Source organism: Leptinotarsa decemlineata, unplaced genomic scaffold (assembly GCF_025532065.1).
Source record: "Leptinotarsa decemlineata unplaced genomic scaffold, Ldec_3_MD MMD2_tig00026307_RagTag_RagTag, whole genome shotgun sequence".
Lineage (NCBI taxonomy): Eukaryota > Metazoa > Arthropoda > Insecta > Coleoptera > Chrysomelidae > Leptinotarsa > Leptinotarsa decemlineata.
The window spans coordinates 9,375,302-9,398,457 of record NW_027412681.1 but is presented as its reverse complement, the minus strand read 5'-3'; the positions used below and the strand labels follow the sequence as shown (position 1 = coordinate 9,398,457).

Below are 23,156 nucleotides of genomic sequence, written 5' to 3'. Positions count from 1 at the left end.
AAAATCCATAGGCGTGATATTTCATATACAACAATACGGCCTAACCTCAATAAATACTGATACATGATTTTCGGCAGTGAAAGTCTTTAGTATTCTCAAAAACTGTAAAAAATGAAGTTTTGAAGGTAATATTACATATAAATATAGTTACCTTTCTTTGTAGAACATTAATCTTTCTATCCTTGATGTCCATATGCTCCCTCATCTCGGCAATCTCCGCTGCCGCTCGTCCTCTCTCCTGCTGGAACTGCTGCGTCTTCTTCTCGATGTGTCTGTTCTTCTCCTCCAGGCGCTGTTTCAGCTCCTCCACGTCGGTCTGCAGCATGTTGTAGTGCTCTTCCTTCGCGCAGAGTGACTCTTTGAGTACGGCGATGTGCCGCTGGTAGTCCTGGTGCTGCTCCTCGAGCGTCTTCATCTTGGCGCCCATGGCGAGGATCTCCTGGTCCCTGCGTTGGATCTCCACCCGGAACTCGTCGAGCTGCACAGACGAGCAGTAGCATGCACTATCCATGCGGGGTAAAAGCGATAGTGAGGTGGTAAAACTGAACTTAAGCGGCCATAGAGTCTTAGTCTCTGTACCTAGTTACAGTCTGATAACAGATCCGTCTTTGCCGATTTGCACGTCGTTCAACAGAAAACTTACTTGGCGCTTGAAGGGGGTCGCAGCGGCAGGCAGGGGCGGTGGCGCTGGCGTCAGCCGCTCTACCTCGCTCTCTAGCAGCGACACCTCGCGTTCGAGAGTCGCGATCCGAGCGTCTTTCGTGTCGAGCAGTACTTTGATGGTGCTACTAGAGGGCGAGGGAACCAGCTCCAGTTGGGTTTGAAGGGTGCGCAAGGTTTCGTTTGCGGCTTGCAACTCCTGCAGAGGGAATGAAGGAGCTGTCAAATGGCTGGCTGCCGGCTGTTCATCGCTTTACCACCACCATCGGTTTGACACATTACCAAGAGTACCGACCGAATCGAAACACCTTTAAATCGCTCTCTACCAAATCAAATGACAACATCGCTAGAGTTTTTCCTAATCTTACTCCTTTATTCGAAATGGAGTCACAGAGCATGACTTCCAAATCTAAAACCTGACCTGTAGCGCTTTTTGTGACATAATATTTGACTTTTTCTTGTATAGTGTTAACAAGTGATTGAAAGCGGATTTGTGCACCAATAGCAGCATTCACCAAGAGAAAAAGATAGAGAGGGTAGGACTTCCACAAGTTCGAAGTAAGGAAGGCTGAGTATCTGGAAGTGATACAAGACCCCCGACCTAAAACGACTTTGAAACAATATTTAGATGAATCAAGAACATGGCGGAATAGCACTGATGCTGGGCAAAGGCATCTATGGAAAGACGAGAGGCTGGAACCAAATTTGATGTATTGGCTATACCTAATGGTGGTTGAACTCATAATAACATATGATTTTCCTTTGTTTTGTAATTCAAATATAAAATAAGTGTCTGCTATCTAACTAAATAGACTGAAAAGATTGGCTTGTTTGAGAATGACGGGAGCAATGAAAACCAAACCATCAGTAGCTTTGAAGGCACTCCTAAGTCTATTACCTCTTGTACTGACGAGATATGGAAAAGTGACTCAATTTATACGTGGAAACGTACCTAGAGATACAAGGGATCAGACAAAATTGATATTTTGGAACATGTGAAGGAATTACATGACACCATGTACATGCTTGGGATAAATATTTGGAATGAAGATGGATCGGAAGCTGGAATATATTGTGCGGGCGAACTTTTACGTTACAGCAATCTCCTCGTCAATACACATCCGTCTTCCAGGCGAAAGTGAATGCAGTTTTGTTATATTCATGAATGATTTATGCGAAACCCCAATGAAATGAGCAGGTTAATATTGACGTAGATAGCCAGAATACACTCGGAACATCCATGAGCCCCAAAGTGGCACCTAGACTGATCTGAAAATAGTTGGTATGTCGAAATAGATTGACTGTATACCGGATACGAAGACACTCAAGTCTCACATACTGATGATTAATTATTGGTCAATAAAAACCATAAAATATTCTTTCTAAAAGTACACCCGCAAATACACAGAAAATAAACTAGTTCGAATGAAAATAATAACAAGCCGCCTCTCTGGTCACTGTCCATTTTTGGGACACCTGGACAAAATAACAGAGATAAACAGATGATTCGTCATGTTCTGAGCACTAAATCACAAGACGCAAGCAATTTGTAGACATTCAAAATCATTTTCCAATGAATATGACAGTGCAGAGAGTAAAATGAGTTTTGAGAAATAATCCGTTAGTTTGATTTGCAAGTAGATAAAAGAAAAAGAGTACATTTAATTTTTGAAAGCTGTCAGAAAAGAAACTGGAAAACACGGTCTAGAGATAACAATTGATGAGAGATAGAAACGTATTCGAAACAATGAAAACAAATAAAGTTACCAATAAGATGAAAGTCGAACTGGTGAAGGAGAGTAGCCGACCGAAAAAGTGAGGAAAGAATACTGCAGAGGCAAACATCCCGTATTATTGCTACTTGTTGTTTGATATGGAGTATTTCGTATTACTCATTTCTTCTAGAAGCGTTGTTGTGAAGCGTACCGATAATAGTGTTGGAGTTCCAGTGTGTTAAACAGTGTTCGTGTTAGATTATTTCTGTTATTCAGAAGTATCAATTATATTTTTATTTTGATGAAAGCAGCTTTCATTATTGTGACAATTTATATATTTTTGAACTGAATAGTAATATCCTATTAGAATTAAAGCGTTCGGATAGGGGAGAAACTACAGATTTTTAAATTCGTACAAGAGTAAAAGGCGCTGTTTTTCCAATTTATGTTATCCGTAATGAAATGATATTCAAGAAAGTTTTACATCAAGTAATGTGTCTTTAACTACTTGATCTTTCTCACAAACATTTTTAACAAAGTAACTACTTTAATAATATCACTTTCCAGTAATAGAAATTTCATTGTTGATTTTTTGATTCGAGTTTTGAAACCGTCGTCTGTTGGAATTATTTCCTGACGTTTCGTAGGCGCGCATGGCTGGCATCTCCGATGGTCCGTGTTGTCACTTCCAAGATTGGAAGTACATCGGCGCGCTCCGATTGCCATCGTGATCTCCTTCGGAATGGAGCCTAGCTCTCTTACCCTTTAAACGTGTTGCTGGTCAGAAGGACAACAACTCACTGAGGCTTTTAATGGTGAGAAGGTCCTAAGACATCCTTACCGCCCATCTCAATGTATCCCTACTTGGCTGGGGTAATTGGTGAAAAAGTTATTTTGCCCATTAACGAAGGATTTGAAGGAAATCCAACAAGAATATTCCTGCTATCTGATAGAGAGTCCAGAATTCTGACCTGAGAGATATTGCCTCTTAGAAATGACCCGAAGCAGGCTGAACTCGAGAAGTTTGTGAAGAAGGCCTTCGTGCCAGACACGGTCGGAGGCCTTTGAAATGTGCACGAGGCAGAATATATCGGCCCCAGCTGTATATGGAGGGGTCCTCTATAGCATAATCTGTAGCTTCCCTAACTAGCTGGTTATCGTGAGTTTCCGCATTATCGAGAACTCGCCGATTCCTCGACTGAATAGACTGGTGTATGGGAGGCTGCGGATGGCTCCATTCCGCACGAACCACGGAGCATTCACTTTCATCCGAATTATTGTGTTTTCTAATTCCTCTAACTTGGAGATATTCGTCGAAACCGTTTGTCTCCAGACGCCTGAAGCATAGATAATGGCAAGCTTGAACATAAAAACCTTGTTGATAAGGTCGAGTTTGTAATAACGATTAATCAGAGGGTACATGATTGCAATCCGCCTCTGTATTCTAGTCCACACGGTTCCGATGTTCGGCATCCAGGTTTGCCCGCGGTCTATCAAAAGACCAAGGTATTTTTCCCATGATTGCCAGTAGATTTCCCTTCCAGAAATCCTTTTGACAGCCGGAGAAAATATAATTTTTTTCATGGTTTTTGTCTGTTCACTTGGATCTTCCAATCGAGGTACCAGCACTCGAGGTCATCCAATGCGCGTTGCATATAAACGACTCTGAACTCATGTCCTATAAAAGAGACTAGGGGAGCCTTATATTCGGTGTACAGAGATACCTTCACACGATCGGATTTCCGGAGGTCACTGGTATATAAGGAGTACAACGTACAAGAGAGCACGGCCTCCTGTGGAACTCCAACAAAGATACTCCTTCTATCTGACAGAGAGTCCTCAACTCTGAGCTGAAAGCTCTTGCTTCTTATAAAGGACTCAAGAAGTTTGTGAAGAAGGCCTTCGTGTCAGACACGGTCGAAGCCATTCGAAATGTCGAAAGAGGCAGAATATTTCGATTCTCTATTTCTCCTTGGAACTTCTCAATCAACACAACCGCATGCTTTCACTTTCTGTAAAAGTAGGTACCTGAGTGCCAGTGAGCTTATAATGATTCTTCATTTCAGGAGTCTCTTCAAGAGCATGTTGGTTATTGAGTCGACCTCCGGAGACTTTTTGGTCTTTGGGGCTTCAATAAATTCTTTTCAGTTCTTTTACAAAAACTGGAGGGATAGAATAAACCCGATTTTGCAGCAGAATGTCACGGTTGATGTCATTATAATCTTCAACATTGAGCTGGACCTGAAGAATCATCGTGTTGGTAAAGACCAACGCTTTATCGAAGGGGAAGTAGCACACTCTGCGCTCTTTGTGAATGGGCGAGAGAGCACTCTTTTTCGTCTTCAGCCTACGGGTGATCCGCTAAAGCTAATATTCCCCAGGATCAATGGATTCCAAGAGCTTTTCCCTTCTTTCGTTCCGGATGTACTTCGTTGGCTATCCTATTAGCCGCAATTCTGTGAAAAAAAACCCACCTCAAGCCGTTTCTTTCACGTATAAAATATCTAATCTCGCAGACAACTCATTATAGCTTCTCAGCGGGCGCTCCTCCCTAGAAATGGCCGCTCCGAATGCATCATTAACCAAGAGCTCGACGTGCTCAACCGTCTCATCGAGGTCATCAGATTATGGTCAGAATACATTGCTGACATAACATAGAGTTCGCTAGTCAAGTAGACGTTTCTGAGAATCATTATGTCCAGAACGTTGGGCCTAGTCTGCCCGGGATAGTACGTAGGCCCATCCGAACCCAGCACAAGATATTTATCCCTGTCGGCATTCGCATGGAGTGCTTGGCCGTTTCGATTAGCGGCTCTGGTCCATAGTCGTTGCTTGTCAGTGAAGTCGCCAGCAGCAATTGTCGGAATGTTGGTTGCCATCAGCAGTTCATTCAGTGATTCAGGGAATAAACAGTTAGGCGAAGGGTTGTAAACTGGGATTATTTTGTGATAACACCTTCTTAGCCGAATTTTGACACCCACGGGCCCAGTTCCATGTTATAAGGCATTGTCATTCACTGGCGCGCTCGTGGATGCAAGTCAAATTTATGAATGGCCGGAGACATAAGGAACCACTTCTGATCAATCACGTACGGGTTTTGTTCGGCCATTCCAACCTGCTCAGATGGTTTGAACATTACGTTTCAAACGGGTGCTCTGCCAAAGCTGATTTCTTCATATGTCTCAGTTTGCAGTCTCTTTCATGCTCAGCAATCCTTGTGCCAACGCTTGGTTATGCCAATACACTCTTTGCTACAGGATACTGAAAAACTCTGAGCTCCTGTGTTCGATTTGGGGTATTTTCTATCCTTTGTCGATTGCTTCCGATTAGCACAAGGGTTAGTTCAAGGAGACCCAATGCCTTGTTTACTCCTCAAACTTTTACAACTGGGTAGTTCGTGGGGCAATTGAGATTTACGAACATGGCAACAATTTCAACCTGAAGAAAAAACCAATGAAGTTCAACAAAATCTGTATACTGGAAAATTTTTCGGCGTATCTGAGCAGATCGGACAGGCCGAATAGCCCGCAAATGATTGGTCTGTGTCGAAATGCGTGCCTCGTATCTTTTTTTTGTATGTGATAACATGGATCTCTGAAGATGCCAGCCATTCACGCTGGCGAAACAATCAGCTTCAAAAGATGACCGCGAGAGCCTGAATCTTGATATCCTTTGACTGGTATATTGAAATATGAGAACCCTATTTTTCCATCTGGTGTTGACGAATATCCCGTGGTGCTTCGATTCGGCGATAGAAAAAAATATGAAAAAGGTTCTTGCCACAAATTTACGAAATGATAACAACGAACATGCTGAATGAATTTTGGAAGCTGGTGTGTCCAGAACGTTTCATTTCACGATCTGAAGATTTGTCTAGGTACACCAACTCTCATGGTATCTTGATCATGTGCCAGATGATATATGAACAATTACCACGGTCACACATACTCTCACGTACACTAGCCATTCATCGAGTCCTCGATTTTAATAATTTTAGCGTACTCTGAGCAAAATGATCTAATTTAAACGATTCCAATTATAAAAGTCTGTGAATTCTATGAATTTCAGATTTAAAAAACTAATCAATACAGTTTATTGTATGATTTTCACTATGAACCGCGACACGTGTTTCGCTATACAATAGCTTCCTCAAGCATAAACTTGAGGAAGTTATTGTATAGGAAACACGTGTTGCGGTTTTTGTAAAACCCTTTATGGTGAAAATCATACAATAAACTGTATTGATTAGTTTTTTAATATGGATTTTCATCAAATATCGGCCAGTTCTATTCAACTAATTTCAGAGTTCTTCAGAATCTTCGATTCTGGATTATATCTATCCAGGATGACGACATTTCAGTGAATCTGAAATGAAGCCTTCTGAACGGATTCATAACTTCCAGATGTATTCTCACATCACTTTGAACAACTAGACGAATTAGGTCCATATGTATAAACTATTTCCCCGAAAATTTATTGATAAAATACTTTAAAACTATTTTTTCATAATATCTTTTCCACTTAATTTGTTTATCTCAAAATGATTCAATGCAAAAGATAATGCATTTCACTTTTCTGTATTTGCATGGCCTGATTGCGCAAAACTGGTATGATTTTGAGATGAATACATTCTAATGATCAGAATAACCGAATGAATAAAAAGGTTCTAGTGAATTCTGAAAAGTTCGAGTAATGAATTTTCATATGTTTTTCTTTTTTTTTTAGACGATATTCGAAACATTTGGAGCTGACATGGCTGTGGTAGACCAAACTGTAACTTTTGGTCTCCGATTTGAGTTTCAGATTCATTCTGAGGACAGCAAAGGTTAATTATTCAGATCCTATCTTTCCTGAACGGTTTCCAATTTGTTTCCGAACAAAGTTCGGGCAAATTTGATGATGGAAGTATCAACGTTACGCCAAAAAAATTACCTGTCATTTGAAAAAATACTTGTTCCCATCTTCCATCATTTCTCCAATTTCCATCAATACAATTTTTGTTTCCTAATTTTGTTATCATAATGGGAGGCTATCCATCATGATGATTCAATGTTTTTGTATTTATCTTTTCCTGGTGAAATTTTCTGCTCATTTTTATGTAACCAGTACCCTTTAAAAAAAGAGAGATATGCAGAAGAAATGGGGCATAGACAGAGAGAGAAACATACGAAAGATGAAGTGTAGGAGAAAAGAACAGAAATTGCATAAAAAATAATTATGGTGAAGTGAGAGGCAACAAAAATAGAATAGATATATAGGGATGAGAAGATTATACATAGCTCAAATAGAAAAGTAGTAGAAAAAAAATCAGAAAAAGGAAAAAGAGTCCCAAAGATGAAGAGTCGGAGACAGAGTGAAAAATAGAGACGATCAGTTAAGGAAAAACACTAGTATAAGAGACAGTGAAAACAGTATTTATAACAAAAAGAGTGGTGAAGATAGATCGAGATGTGGAAATCTAGATGATGAAGGAACAAAACAGTAGGAGCAAGGCAAAAAGCTGAAAAGAGATAGAGTTACTCTTATGCCAGCTCATGAAGACAATTATAATGTTGAATTCCATCACAGTTGCAGATCAATGCCGACACACTCAGAACTAGTTGTGAAACCATCAGATTGGGTATGGGTCTCTACAACTCATGTAGATATGGTTCCAATAAGAAGAGGATTCATCAATTTCTCCATGAAGCCCAAAAATATTTCGATATACCATTACTTTGAATTCATTTTTGAATGACGTGATGTACAAAGACTGTAATATAGAAATTTTCACTTTATTCTTCGATAAATATTTCTAAAAATCAGTTCTGAACATAGAGTTGATTACTGTAAAATTATTTTCTCAGTGACCTTATAATGTAGTTTTAGTATTTGTTGGTTACCTGCAAAAAAATGAATATAATGGCATCACCCCACGAATTCTTTTGATTTCTTGGAAAATATATTTCCAATTCAAAACCAGCAAACTTTCCTCATGCTACTTCAAAGTGGTTCCAAATATATTTTTTATTTCGTTTATTTCGCCCTTATCAGAGAATATCAACAGAAACTTTGCAAAATATCTCAAGAGTTTCAATTTCATACAGTTCAATCATCTCGAATAATTTCTCGAATCAAATCCATCAAGCGAAATATATTTCAATTAAGGAAAATTGTTTTGAACGTAACAAACATTTCAAAGGACATCTTGTCGACCAATAATATTAATTGCATTCCTGGAATTCAATATCATGGGAATTAGACACGGTTTCTTCCTTATTGGATTCTGATGGAATCAGTAAACGATGAAAAATCGCAAAGGTGATAGCTAAGAGGATTATTTCTATTTGAGATGGCTCGTTCAACAAAATCTTACAAGTGCTCAATGGTATTAATGTCTGGTGGATTTGCTGGCCACGGTAGTCTTTGAATAGTCTCAATCTCTAGTGCATTTTGTACTCTTCTCGTGCGATGGGGCCTAGCATTGTCATTCATGAAAATAAAATTGGCTCCAATTTCATTTCGGAGAGGATAAATAATGGGTTCAATAATGTTTCGAACATATCTATTTCCTGTCATAATATCTGGATTGGAAATAAACTGCGTACGACGACCATGCATTATGCCTCCACAAAACATGTCCGCCAAAATGTGCGATATTGGTGAAACACATACAGTGAATTTTTTTAATGCCTCCCCCTTTTAATTTTTGAACGGGTCAACTCAAATATCCATATCGAATTCATTAGGATTCGCTCCGACGATTTCAGTGATGAGAGGGTCAAAAGTCGTTTCCAGCATATTCAAATACGGTTCCCCTGTTGAATTTTGATCAATATAAATAGAGGTCCTACAATATGGTTTCCCAATATTCTGGCCCAAACGTTAATTTTTTCTGGATATTGGGTATGTGTTTCCCGGAAAACGTGAGGGTTGGTGTCATTCCAACAAAAAAAAATTGAACAAACCTTATCAGGTTGTTGGAAATGCCATATGGCATATAAAAAGGAATATTTCTAGAAATATCGATATTGAATGTGTTTGTCTTCAGGAAATTATCAAATGTTCCGCCATTTTGTAGTAGGTGAAGATATTGACTTCATATTCTAGGGTTGTTGAGTATTCGTCAGGAGCTTCATTAGAATGGCCCATTAGAATGGCCTTCTCGGTCACCAGACTTGTCTTCTCGATTTTTCTCATGGGGTAATATCAAATCGGAGACAGAATTACCGAAACTCATGCTAGCATTACCCCAGAAGCATTCGAAAATGTTAAAAATGAACTCGAAAATATACTGTTTTCTGTCAGGAGAATATTTTGAATAGTTACTAGAATTATTTTTCAATGTTTGAAATTATAATAAAGAGGTATAAATGAAACACTACTCTTTAATGCCCTTGAAATTAACACTCATCTATTGAACATCGGTAACTCCGCAACCGTTTATCGAGATTAAAAAAAATTATAGCATATAGAAAAGTAAGATTTGCATAGAAAATCCATTAAAGAAGAGTTGAAAGCGCCCTCAAGGCGGCAAGTGATGTCAAACCAAAGTACTAAAATTGATTCTTTTTTTTTATTTTGTTCGACTCTGAAATTTTTCCCCGGTCGAAGTTAAGAGAGGAGACTATACACATACACACTGTATAAATGAAAGTAGACCGACAGATAAAAAAAAGAACGATTGAAAATTCTGTAAAATGTGAGCCAAATAATTTCTTATTTCAAGTAAATTTTCAGAAGAGAAAAAGTCGAGATTTTGAACAGAAAGCAGCGCCTAAGATCTTTCGAAAAAGTATATGTTATGATTTTTTGTATTTCATAATTGAACATTTAACGTCACAAAGGTTATAATGCCACACGATGTCACAATTTGTTAGTTTGCTTTTTGTTGAGTTTACTGATACAACTGTGACTATAGCTCAAAGATTATATATTATGCAATTCTCTTCACGACTCTTCATCTCCTGAAGAAGAAAACTTTATACCCTGAAAACGTCAACTTGGCTGTTTCAACAGGCGTCAGAAAGATTATTGCATTTCTGGTGACTGGAAAGAGTGCTGGTTTTTAATTTAAAGTGCATATCGACCGATCCAAAAAAAACCTATCAGTTAAAATAATGTGTGCGTCTCGAGACACCCGACAGAAGTGATAGCTCAAACTGATCTGAGTTGATGTATTTATTATTGAATTGTTATACTTGAGAAAAGCTTACTTTGCTATTTGAATTTTATGTATATTGATATGATAATGTGAGGAATGGGTATTCATTAATAAAATCTTCTATTGATTATTATATATCATAGCTACTTCAAGCCAATTGTTACTTTAATAGGATTAAATTATGATACTGTTAATGTACATACACGAAATTAATATCATCATTTTTGAACCACGTTTCACATAATAAAAGAATATCACGTGCTTGCTGGTTAGATATTTTCAATACTGTCAACAATACATGTCTAACGTACACTAAACACTGATCGTCCATCCGCCAAGAGAAGAGGAGCCTGCCCTCCGCTGAAGTATGGGTGAGAGAAAGGGAAGTCAGTCAGACAGACAGACTGACGCCGTTACGCGTTAGGGAACGAAGCGGTTTGCCCTTCCATAAAATTTATCACTTCGAAAAAAGGCTGTAGCGCCATCTCGACAAGTGATGACAAGTGATGCCTTCTCTATTGAAAAGTACTGAAAATTATACCTTTCTACATAAATTTTAGCCGACCTTGATATCTTCTTTCACTGTATAAGTTTATCCCTTGGATATTCCGCAACAGATATATTATGCTTTTTGGTGGGCATTTTTCGTGCTTAGGAAGGTCAAGGTAAATTCATTACAGATGGCGCACTATAGTATTATTTGATATCGATAGAGAATAATGAACATTGCAACTGAATTTTTCTCAGTTTCAAACAAAGTTCATAACTCTGTCAAACGACACACGTTCTTTTTCAAAAATAATGTTTGCCATTTTCAGTAATACGGCAAATAAACTCCCGATACTGCTTGAAATTTTCAACGATTAGATAATTTTGGTAAAATCGAGGACTCAATGATACAAGTGATAAAAAACAAATGAATGATAAGCACCTGCTTTTGAGCCATAGCCTGCATTTGTTGGAACATCTGTCTCTCTTCCTCTTTACCTGGAACAGACCCAACACCCAAAGCATTAGTCCTAGCAAGAGTTTTCAGATGAATTTGTAGGAGTTTGTCACATCACTGCAGTTCCCCAAATTTTTCGTGGGTTGCAAGAATAAGCTGAAATTTCTCCACAAACAAATCTTAGCTGTGTGAAAATTGTGTAATTCATTTGGAGTCGCATTATTTTTAGTGTTTGTTCCTGTCATAAATCATTCGTCATAATTTTTGTTCTTCTGCATTACTTGGTGGAATTTGTGAGTAAGTAATATCATATCAGTCAAAAATATTAATTAGTGAAAAATGGCCGTACGCCACTGTAAAAGTAAATGACAACGAGGCTCTATCATTTCTATTCAGGGCAAAAATAAGTGAGCAGAAGAGAGGTATATTTGAGAGCAGTATGAAATCTGATAGTATTTCACACCGTTTGAAATAACTATGAATGTGGTCATAGAACCCCAACAAAAATCATCAGTTTGAAATATTTTTTGCATTTGTTTTGGATTGATTGTTGTTTCGGATCGGTAGACAATATCAATCAAATGTTTTATCTGATGATAGTGCTAGCGATGAAATATAAAAATTTGAATGGAATACTGATTTTTGAAGTCTTGACTTCTTACAGTCTTCAGTGTTACCACTAGTATATCTAGAGATGTGATCAGAAGAAGAAGTTCCTCATTCGGAAAGCTTGATTTTCAAAACATCGGAAAAGTCTAGGGATATTTTTAAAAATGACAATAATTTTTTTTTTAGATCGCTTTAGGGAAAAAAAGTTAACGGGTGATTATTGACGGAATGTAACTGACAAAAAATTTTATTGATTGGTCAATAAAATTGAGTGCGCATATAAGCAAAACTAAGAAAAAAAGGCTCTTCTTTGGCACCCCGAAAAAAATCAAAATAAAAACAAAATTGGAATCAGTACAAAGTATGGCCTCCACGCTGGTTTATTACGGCCCTACATCTATCGTGCATCGACAAAATGAGATTGTCAATGTCTTGTTGAGGTACATTTGCCCATTCAGCGATTAAAAGCTCTCTCAATTGAAACGTTGTGTGAATGTTCCCCATATGCGGAGTAATTCTTCGTTGAAGCATGTCCTACACATGCTCGATGGGATTCAGGTCCGTTGATTGTGCTGGCCATGGCAATACATCAACTCCTTCGTTGGTGAGCCAGTCAGTCACTAGACGCGCGACATGTGGATGAGCATTATCGTGCATTAGGTGGAAGTTTTTCCCAACAGCACCAGCAAACGGACGGACAATAGGTAGAAGAATGGTGTCGAGGTACTGTCGAGCTGTGAGGGAGCGATTTGGAAAAACGAGATCGGTTCTGCCGCCGATCATGATTCCGCCCCATAGCATTACTGTACCACCTCTGTATGTGTGGACTTCCTGGACTTCAAACGTTCATTATTTTCAGGTTATCTCCACAGTCTTACTCGACGAGAATCTAGATGAAATCAAATCTGGATTCGTCTGTAAACAAAACTGTGGCCCAATCATTTGCATCCCAGTTTTGATGTTCTTGACACCACTCTAATCTTCTACCGCGATTGCCTCTCGACAAAGGTGGACATCTAAGTGGCCTTCTGTTGTGGAGATCTGCTTCATGCAATCGATTTCTGACAGTATCACGACTAATGGTTGCCTGGTGCGTCTGCTGCAACACGTTAACTAACTCAGGTGCTGTGATTGTCGGTTGTCTTCTTGCGGTTAAGACCAAAAATCGGTCTTGAACTGCAGTTGTAGCGCGTCCTCGCCCTGGATGTTGTTCGGCTGGACTGCCAGTTTCACGGAAACGCCGCCACAATCGACTGATAACACTTTGGGAGACCCCCAAACAAAGAGCTACATCATTTTGTCGCATCCCACCTTGAAGAAGCCCTACAGCTCTATTCATCTCAGCCAATGGTAAGTGATGGCGTTCCATGTTAAAGCACAATATTTCCAGTTTAATTGCTGAGCAAGAACTGCATAGAATGTACAAACTCGACACTTTCAGATTATTCATTTTAGCCGAAAACCTACAGTTTGTAAAAAACTTGATAAAAGATTAGTTACCGTTTTTGCAGGCTTTGTTCAACCCATAGAAATCTACAGGGTGGTCGAGTGTACCAATTTAATCGAAATTAAACGACCTCATGCATTTATTTTTATGATATTTAGTATGTTATAAAAATATCCCTAGACTTTTCCGATGTATATATATATATATATATATATATATATATATATATATATATATATATATATATATATAGAGAGAGAGAGAGAGAGAGAGAGAGAGGTAGTCTTTGCTGACTAGTTACGAACAATTCCTTGGAGTTATTTGGGATAGCAGCGAAGCGCTTAGGTTTCTAACCTAAGATCACCACGTTCATTCTCAAATGAAAAATTTTTTATGATTACTCCTCATTTAACGTATATATATTGTAGCTTTCACTTAATTCATATGTCTTGTAATTGTACAGTTGTTACTTGTTTTTATCATGATCACAACGTTCATATATAACGTTCATGAATATAACTGGAGTTTTTTACCAACACCAACCGTTATTTTGACACATCCACACGTGTTTCGATCACCAAGTGATCATCTTCAAGTGGGAGATTGAATCTTTGGTGTTGGGAAAAAACTCCAGTAATATTCATTACTACTTCGAAGATTTTAGTGACGAATAATACAAATATGAGTAAGAAAAAAAATGAATTATATGAAAACTGAACTATATGTGAGTTTGAAATTAGACAGGGATCTATCCACATAGATGTTTGATGAGGATTTCACAACACTGCATGAAAATATATCTGTTTGAAAAATCTGTTCAAAATATGTTTTTTCGTTAACCAGCTGTCGCACCCCTACAAACGACAAACCTCATAAGTTAAAACTTGTGCGAGTTAAGGATTAACGAGGTCTTATCTTTCAACGTGTGATTCCTAACACAGGTTGGACGATAGCAAGGGAAAATCGATCGTTCAGCCTGGGGCTTGAACCACCGACCAACATGGCAGTCAATTCGAGTCAGTGAACAAAGTACCCACGTCGAACCGACCTGCTTCCGACCGACTATTAAGTTCCCTAGGTATAATAGATACACTTCAGAGCAACTCTGTGATGACGATTTAAGTCAGAATGATTTTTTGTGAAAAAAATATGAAGCTCTAATATCTCAAATCTCATAGTAATTGTTCGAAATTTGTGATGGAGGCATCGAAAAACTCAACTTTGATTGCCATAGAAACATTGATATTTCAATTCACGAATAAATTAAAGAACAGTTGGCAAAAAATTCCATATTTAGGAGTGGCATTTGGCAAAAACTAAATTGAAAATCTGATTCAAAACATAACACAATAGAAGTACTGTTGGTGTTGAAATAACTAGTGAATTTGATACTTGGAATGTTACTCTTTTACCATTTTCCTCTGAATAACTTGTTCATCAGGAAAGAGTATAATGGGTTTTCTTTACTTTATCCAAATCAATTTATAGTCGTTTGTGATATCCTTCATGTCTATTGTTTCTAGTTCTTTCTCTCCAATCGTCTTTTATTCTGATTCTGTCAGGTCGTTTTTATAATATAAAATATAATTATGTATCTGGACAAGTCATTCAGATAGTAGAACTCATTTATTCCATTACACCTGGATTAACTTTCCGATATATTGGAAAAATTAAGTAGAGAAAGTATTTTAGAATGTACAATTTACTAAATGAAAATGTGTATATATTGAACATATTTCAACAAGGGTAAGTATCATATTCTTAATCTCATCCTGTCCAGTAAATCGACTTATCCGTCACAATACTTTCTGTTTTTGAAAGCAATAACGCTTCGGTTTTGACTTTTGACCCGTTTTCACTCGAGAATGATGATGAGGAATTTCACTAAATATCTGTAGAAAATGTACAAGGTGTTTCCATTATTTCACGATATTACCATATTTTGATAATAACCATGAAAAATCATTAAAAGTAACTTTCATAATGATGTCAATTCAAGTTTAGCAGATCTATATCCTGATCCAGGAAACCCTCAAGGTCCAGTGAATACGATTTGGTTTTAGCTGGATGGAGCACCACCACATTACTAAGTTAATGTCCGGCAATACCTTGACACAACATTTCTCAATCTGTAGATAGGGAGGCCAGGATCGATTGAATGGCCATCGCGATCACCTGATCTTTCATCATTAGATTTTTTTATGGGGATATATAATGAACAATGTGTACAAAATTGAACCTTAAGGTTTGAATGACTTACGAATGACGCTTGCGAATAGGTCGGTCACGTCTGTTATGTTTTATAATGTTAGAAGACAATTTTATTTGAGATTAGGATGTTGCTCAAACGTTCGTGGTGAACATTTTGAACATCTACTTCGATAACATACATAATCCTTTTTCGTATTCTACATTTCATGCATTACATTCAAGTTTTTGAGTATTTTTTATTGAATTTCGATAACCACATGATTATAATTTATTCCATCTCAATTGTTGCAATAGACTTGAAAGCGATAACATTTTTGAATAGAAAATTTCAAACGATGTATCACAAACCTGTACTATCCATTTCCTGTCATTCGAAGGGGGTTGAAGGTAGGGGTGACATCTTTACATTGAAGAATGTCAAATTATAATTTACATTTGACGTGTTTCGGGATTTTTTAAATACGTACAGTAACCGTGATAATGAATTTATTCCATTTGGCTTTTACACACTGTATGTTATAATGCTTGTTTATATTCCAGACTTGTATTTTGTCAAGTCGTCCGTAAAACATTTTGTACTGTAATGAATCACTTATTATTACTATTACTTCAGGATCTTTTTACCCTATATTTACTTCAATCTGATGAACAAACTTTTACTTTATTATTCTGGGAACTGTAATTAAGTGGAATGTGAAGAGAGAAATACCCAACTTGATTTTGGAAATCTTTGATGATGTGACCTCTTTCCTAAATTCATCCAAGAACTCTATCTAACACCTTCATTCTAAAGTGCACCTAACTCCTCTGTGCTATTTGCCAGGAGAGGGGTTATCAGAATGTGCATTAGCACTGTAACTATGCCTAAAGACTCATATTTCTTCTCTATGTTAGCCGCCGACACCGTCGGATATACAGGGTGGTCAAACATATACGTCACAACTATTTACTCTTGAGTTATGTCAGAACCAAATCCATGATTATTCGATGAATAGGATGATTGAAAACGCATGAGAGTTAAGAAAGTAGTGAAAAATCACTAAATTTACATATAATGAGTTTTCATCAGCCAAAACACTATAGTTTATCCTGCAATGTATTCTTTATGGAATCTTTCTCTCATAGAAACTTCAAGTAGACCAATAATGTAATCTCTAAGAAAAATCAGAATATAGTACTATGTTGAACTATCAGCAACTCTTTCTTCTAGAATGAATAACATATTGAATAGAATGGAATGATGAGGAAGTACTATGAAACATTTGTTTCATAGTACTTCCTTCAGCCCAAGTATCGGTCTGAGAATGAGTGAAATAAAAAGGAAAAATAATTTCAGTGATTGCAGAACCTCGATCTGGACTGAAAAATGTTTAGTTAGGACTAGTATTTATCGTACTGTTCAATGACCTCAAAATCAATCGATCATCCAGTATGTTCGTCTGACTTCTGTTCCAGAGCGAATTTTTACAAATTTGGGTACTAGCTGTGTGTCATAACTAGGACAGAACTATGATTTCAACTTTTTCAATACATATGCAAACCACGGTGAAAATTAAACGTATTCTTGAAGATTCAATGCGATTTCATTGCTGCAGTGATTTTTCATATCACTTTCACTTATTCATTTTGACAAACTCATACCTGAATTTCTCATATAGAGACAACGGTATAACATTTAATGTTGTTTTTTTGTATTCAACAATTAGATACCCATTCAGGCTGCGGATAAATATTATTTGACATTTCACAGTCTGTTATTTCAATTGTAGATTATTCAAGAAATTTCTTGAGTTCTGAAATATTTCATGAAGATAGCAAAGTTTTTAATGAATTATGTTCAACATACGTCAGTTTCAGAGATGAACTGTAATTGAACTGAGGATAAAATTGTAATTTTTCGTGAAAATCTGTTAAAACTAAAAACCTCGTACATAGGTTGGAAGTTACGAAGTTCATATCTTTATTTCTATAGAAATATCTGTACAAAGTCAATGGTTCATAAAATGTTGTTAGGAAAAAGAAAAATTCAAATGAGGTATAATTTGGAATTTTTCCCTGAACTAATTCATTCGTTTGTGAAAAAGATGATCTTGATTTTCATCAGACATGATATATTCTCAGGTGTATTCGATAATTTATTCTCAAAATTCGAGAAACCTGATGAAAAATTTTGGGAAAGCAGGAGCAGTTGGAAAATACAATAATTGTCATTGTTCTTTATATTCCATTCAGTATCCAGTTGAAGTAGTGTCTCGAAAAGCAATTAGGAAGCATGTATGATCTTTTTCTCATCGATTTCTGCAGACAGCGAAAAAAAAGTCATTCTCATCGACCACCGGCGTCGTACGAATCAAAGAGTAGATAGCCCCACGTGAGATAATTCAAAAGGATCGAGTTCAGCGACGGTCGTATCCATTGGTGAAGTCCCTGTCCCATGATTTGTCATAAGATCATATATTTATTCGCAAACAATACAAATGACAAGAGCAGATGCTCCACCACGCATGAACCACATGATTTATCCAACTCTTGATATATCTGACAGAGTTTCTTCTATAAACTGATGACATGTCAGTCAAGTTGATCGAAAAGAAAATATGGGAAATGACATAATCACCATTGATTTTCATTGATGATGAGAGATTGAGATTTTTGACAATTCGTTGGAGATATCACCAACAAGATTCCAATCGTGTTAGAAAAATTTCAATTGCAACTATACTTGTATTCAAAACGATCCAAATATTAGATTGACAAAACTTGAACTGTGTGCTATTTTCCTAATGATATTAGCCAGATGATTCTCAACAATTCATTGTAATAATGCTTCACAGAACTCATAAGCTTTATGCCTCTTGACTAGAAAGCATATCAAATATCATGCTCCTGTCAACACATGTCCCTCCTGAAACACTGTGGCATCGTAAAATGCATTGACATATTACTATGTTCTGGTAGGAATTTTTATGGTCATGATAACAGGAGTTATTTGAAACAACATTCATAAAAAATAAGTAACAACGTAGAGAAGCTCGTCTCCATCACTTAAAGTTACCTTTTCTGTTAGACATCGTAGTTCATCCCTACTGTAGTCCAACAACTGTATGGTTTCAAACTTCGAAGGGTGAATGAACGCCTTGAAGTGAGCCAATCCTGGAAGATTTTGCCAGAATTCTTCAAATCTTCTTTCCATCCATGTGTTCGTTTGCTCAAAACCTATAGCGATGCCAATGACAGGTTCTGATCCGATGAAGCTACTTGCAGCACCCTCTTTTGCAGGGGAGTCAGCAGCATCAGACAATGTGTTAAGTCTTCTTTTTGAGGGAATATTTCTTTTGGCAATGTGGAAGTGGTCATTCCCAGAATGCTGTCGTTCAGTGTCAGCCAGCAGTCTAATGTACTCTGCATTAGATTTCTATGTGCAATTGGCGATGAACACAAGTCTATATACAATCCATCTAGCCTCTCTCTCCAGAAAAGTGTGGAGAGGAGGTAGTTCCATGACCATGATCTCCATGACCGCTGACGGTGTGGTACTGATGGCACCACAGATAGCCAGACAAACCTGTCTCTTTGAGCCAGAGAGCTTTGCCTGAGCCGTTTTCTGTAAAGCTTCCGGCCACCAGGCATTTGCTCCATAACTGGTCATCTATGATTATGAATATCTGTTAAGATAACACTCCAGATGAACCTGTCGCATTTTGGAACGTTTCTATTGGCGAATCATTTGATCCACTCCACCACTAGTATGATAATTCATATTCTGATAATGAACTGACACGTTTACTTGTCAATTTTGAAAAGATTGTAAACATAGATTTGCAGATACACAAATACTTTTTATCAGATATCAGTTGTCACTACAAATCATTTGAAAACGAAATACTTACATCATAATTGAGAGTCACACAGGCTTTCTAGTCTATGGACCCTTGCTTATTCATCGAAAACTGCAAAGGTTTTGAAATCTCAAAATATTTAATGAAATTATCAATAACAATCATGATTTATCCCAACTTAGACCAGATATTTTTCTCGAGAGAATTTATCTAGTTGAAGCTGACGGACAGCGAATGGCTATGATGCCCCCTAGGTAGCTCATGGAGTTATTACCATTGCCTAACCAGGGCACGAGGCTAATGACCAATGTAGTTGTTGCCGTTGAATAAAACAATAATGATTTGTTTCTTCTTCTTTGCCTCTTCCTATCTGAAATTACTACGATGAATGATACTGTTTTCCTAATTGGTTGGATCGATTTTTTTCGGAGACAGAAACTTTTACCGAACAGTACAAATATCATCTTTTTTGCAAACATATCGATAGGTTTTTAGAAAAAATTTTGAATATAACGAAAATTTCATAATCCCTATAAATATATATATATATATATATATATATATATATATATATATATATATATATATATATATATATATATATATTTATATATATATATATATATATATATATATATATATATATATATATATATATACAGTGTCACCATTAAAGTGCGCACCATATGGGAAATTATTTTTTCGAAAAGTTTCAATGAAGTTTAACTTCGGCACTTGTTTGTGCTTTAAATTTAACTTGAAACGATACGGCCAACTGCGGCCCACCGACGTTCAATGTTTGTCAAATTCAACTTTTTTTTTGAAAAAAATTGAAAAAGTACATTTCTAGATCGAATTTAACAAAAAGGTACTTGAAAAAGTTGTGTCTACGGCAATTTTATATCCATATGCCAAATTTTATGCAACTAGGATAAAGTTAACGTTTTGCTTATTTTTGACAGATATCCCCTCTATTTTAAAAAACAAGTTCGGTTAATTGTGATCAATTCATGTATACATAGCAAACTCAAATTGGAGTTTAATTTTTCTGATAGATTTTTACTCACACGGACATTTTTAGAGAGAAGTTAAAAATTTGCCATAAAAATTTCAACATGACTGGTGCAAAGTTTCAATGACTTGGCTATTTTTTTTAACAAACCTTTGATTTCGAAAAAGCAGAGGCAACTAAAAAAAATGCCGATAATTTCGATAGAACTATTATTATTATTATAAATTTTAAAGAACAATAAATTTATAGAAAATACAAATGGGTACAAAAAATTACTTATTAATATCTAAATGAGGTTGTCCAACACTTATAGCCTACATTTCAGTATGTCGTCCTCCACGTTCAATACGAATTATGGTACTTCTACTGACATCTGTAACTGCATTTTTAATAAATCGGGGATTTATATTAGCACAGCACTCGCGAATGGTATTTTCCAGATGTTTTATGTCAGTAAATGGTCTACTTCGGTACACTGTTTGTTTCAGGTAACCCCATTAGAAAAAGTCTAAAGGCGTCAAGTCGGGTGATCTAGGTGACCAATAATGTTCCCAGTAACGTCCAATAACTTTGCCTCTGAACATTTGTTGAAGGGAATGTTTTACAGCAACCGTGTGATGTATTGGTGCGCCATCAAGCTGATACCATAGGTCGTATTTAATATTTGAAGGCATATTATCTAAAACTTCACTAACCTCATTATTTGAATGGTTGAGATAACCGACGGATGATAAACTTTCCCTAAAGAAAAATGGCCCAATTATTTGGTCGTTAAGTATCCCACATCATACATTAGTTTCAAAGGAATACTGATCACCACATTCAACTGTGAAATTGGGATTTTCTTGGGCCCACCATCGGCAATTTTGGGAACTTACCGTTCCATTTGAAGAGAACGTTGTCTCATCTGTCCATAAAATTTTATACGGAAACTTTACATTTTCTTCTCTCTCTCCTTGAAACCAGAATGAAAACCCTAAACGGACATCAAAATCTCGTTCTTTTAATGTGTTAATAAATTTTGGCTTGTAAGCCAAAACGTCAACTTCATCCTAGTTGCATGAAATTTGGCATATGGATATAAAATTGCCGTAGACACAACTTTTTCAAGTAACTTTTTGTTGAATTCGATCTAGAAATGCACTTTTTCAATTTTTTTCAAAAAAAAAAGTTGAATTCGACAAACACTGATCGTCAGTGGGTCGCAGTTGGCCGCATCATTTTAAGTTAAATTTAAAGCACAAACAAGTATCGCAGTTAAACTTCATTGAAACTTTTCGAAAAAAAAAATGCATAGGAATATTTCTTCATAAAATAAAACAAGAAATCTCATGTATATCATTAACAAATCATCAGTCATCAGGAGAAACCAGTCACATGATACTAAGTTTGAGCAAAGCAGTAATTTTGTTATCCACACTCAGTATTGACTGGGACTTGATTTGATGGCAGAACTGTAGGAAACAAACAACTTTTACTTTGACATTTTTTCAATGTAAGCTGCGTGATCATGTCCGGTTCTGACATCGACAGCTTTGTCGATACTTTAAAAAACTTGCAACGACAGTTTGGCATGTAATATAAAACCTAGTTGGGACGAATAAAAGTGAATCACCCTGTACATTACCATGTATGAAATCATAGACTAGAGAACACCGAAATAGTGAACACATGTGCAAGGAAAAGCAAGATAAGGGTCTAAACAGGAGAGAACCACTTACCCATGCCTTTGTTTTGAAGCATCTCCAACAATTTTTTTATACTCTCATCACGAGCCTGCAGCGTCTGTTTTTGTGTTTCTATCCGGAGCTCCAGTTCCTGCGAAGAAGATGTTCAGCATGAGTGTTCTACGGTCGGAGTGTTTGGCGTGACGAAGGAAAAGATGAGGGATGAAGAGGTGTGAATTGTTTAATCGTTGAGACGGGGTGGAAGTTTCTGTTCTCATTTCGTTATTTTCATGTGAACCATACTCTAGAGTAGGGATCCTTCGAGGGTTCTACTCTGGAGTGGTTCTGTACGGAGACGTTGAGAAGCCACAAATGATTTTCAAAAGGAAATCACTAAAAGTATAAATTTGAATTCAACAAAAATTTTATTTCAAAGTCGTAATTTAAAAGTAATACTTCATTATATTTCGACTGCAATCTGGAAATATTGTTGAATTCGTACTTGAATTCGAAATTTTCTTCATCTTTAAAAATTCACTATTCTGAACCCATAATTTCATTTAATTCCGACTCTGTACTGGAAATTTTGTTATATTTCAATTTCCAACTGAAAATTTCATCATTTCCTAATTTTATTTTGGAGTTTTGTTGAATTCCGACTGAAAATTCTTAATTCAAACTCAATGTTTCCATAAATTTCAAATTTTATCTCAAAATTTTGTTGACTTTCAACGTTAAACTCTGAATTTTGAGAAAATGTATGAGTTTACAATATTGATTGATCGGAGTTTCATTAAATACCAACTTTGAATCCAAAATTTTGTTGAACTTCAAACATGAAATCAGAAATTAAACAATTTCCAATTCTGTTCTCGAAATTTTGACCCAGAACTGGGGATTTTGTGAA

The 23,156-nt window shown here is 36.6% G+C and overlaps 1 protein-coding gene across 1 annotated transcript in view; it reads right to left on the bottom strand.

The window, feature by feature from the left end:
- brp (ELKS/RAB6-interacting/CAST family member bruchpilot) overlaps window positions 1–23,156 on the bottom strand; it is a 182,703-nt gene that overhangs the window by 54,836 nt on the left and 104,711 nt on the right. The window contains 3 exon segments of the mRNA XM_074180862.1: window positions 152–478; window positions 11,450–11,505; window positions 22,304–22,400. Of these exon segments, the coding sequence (XP_074036963.1) occupies window positions 152–478; window positions 11,450–11,505; window positions 22,304–22,400 (480 nt within the window).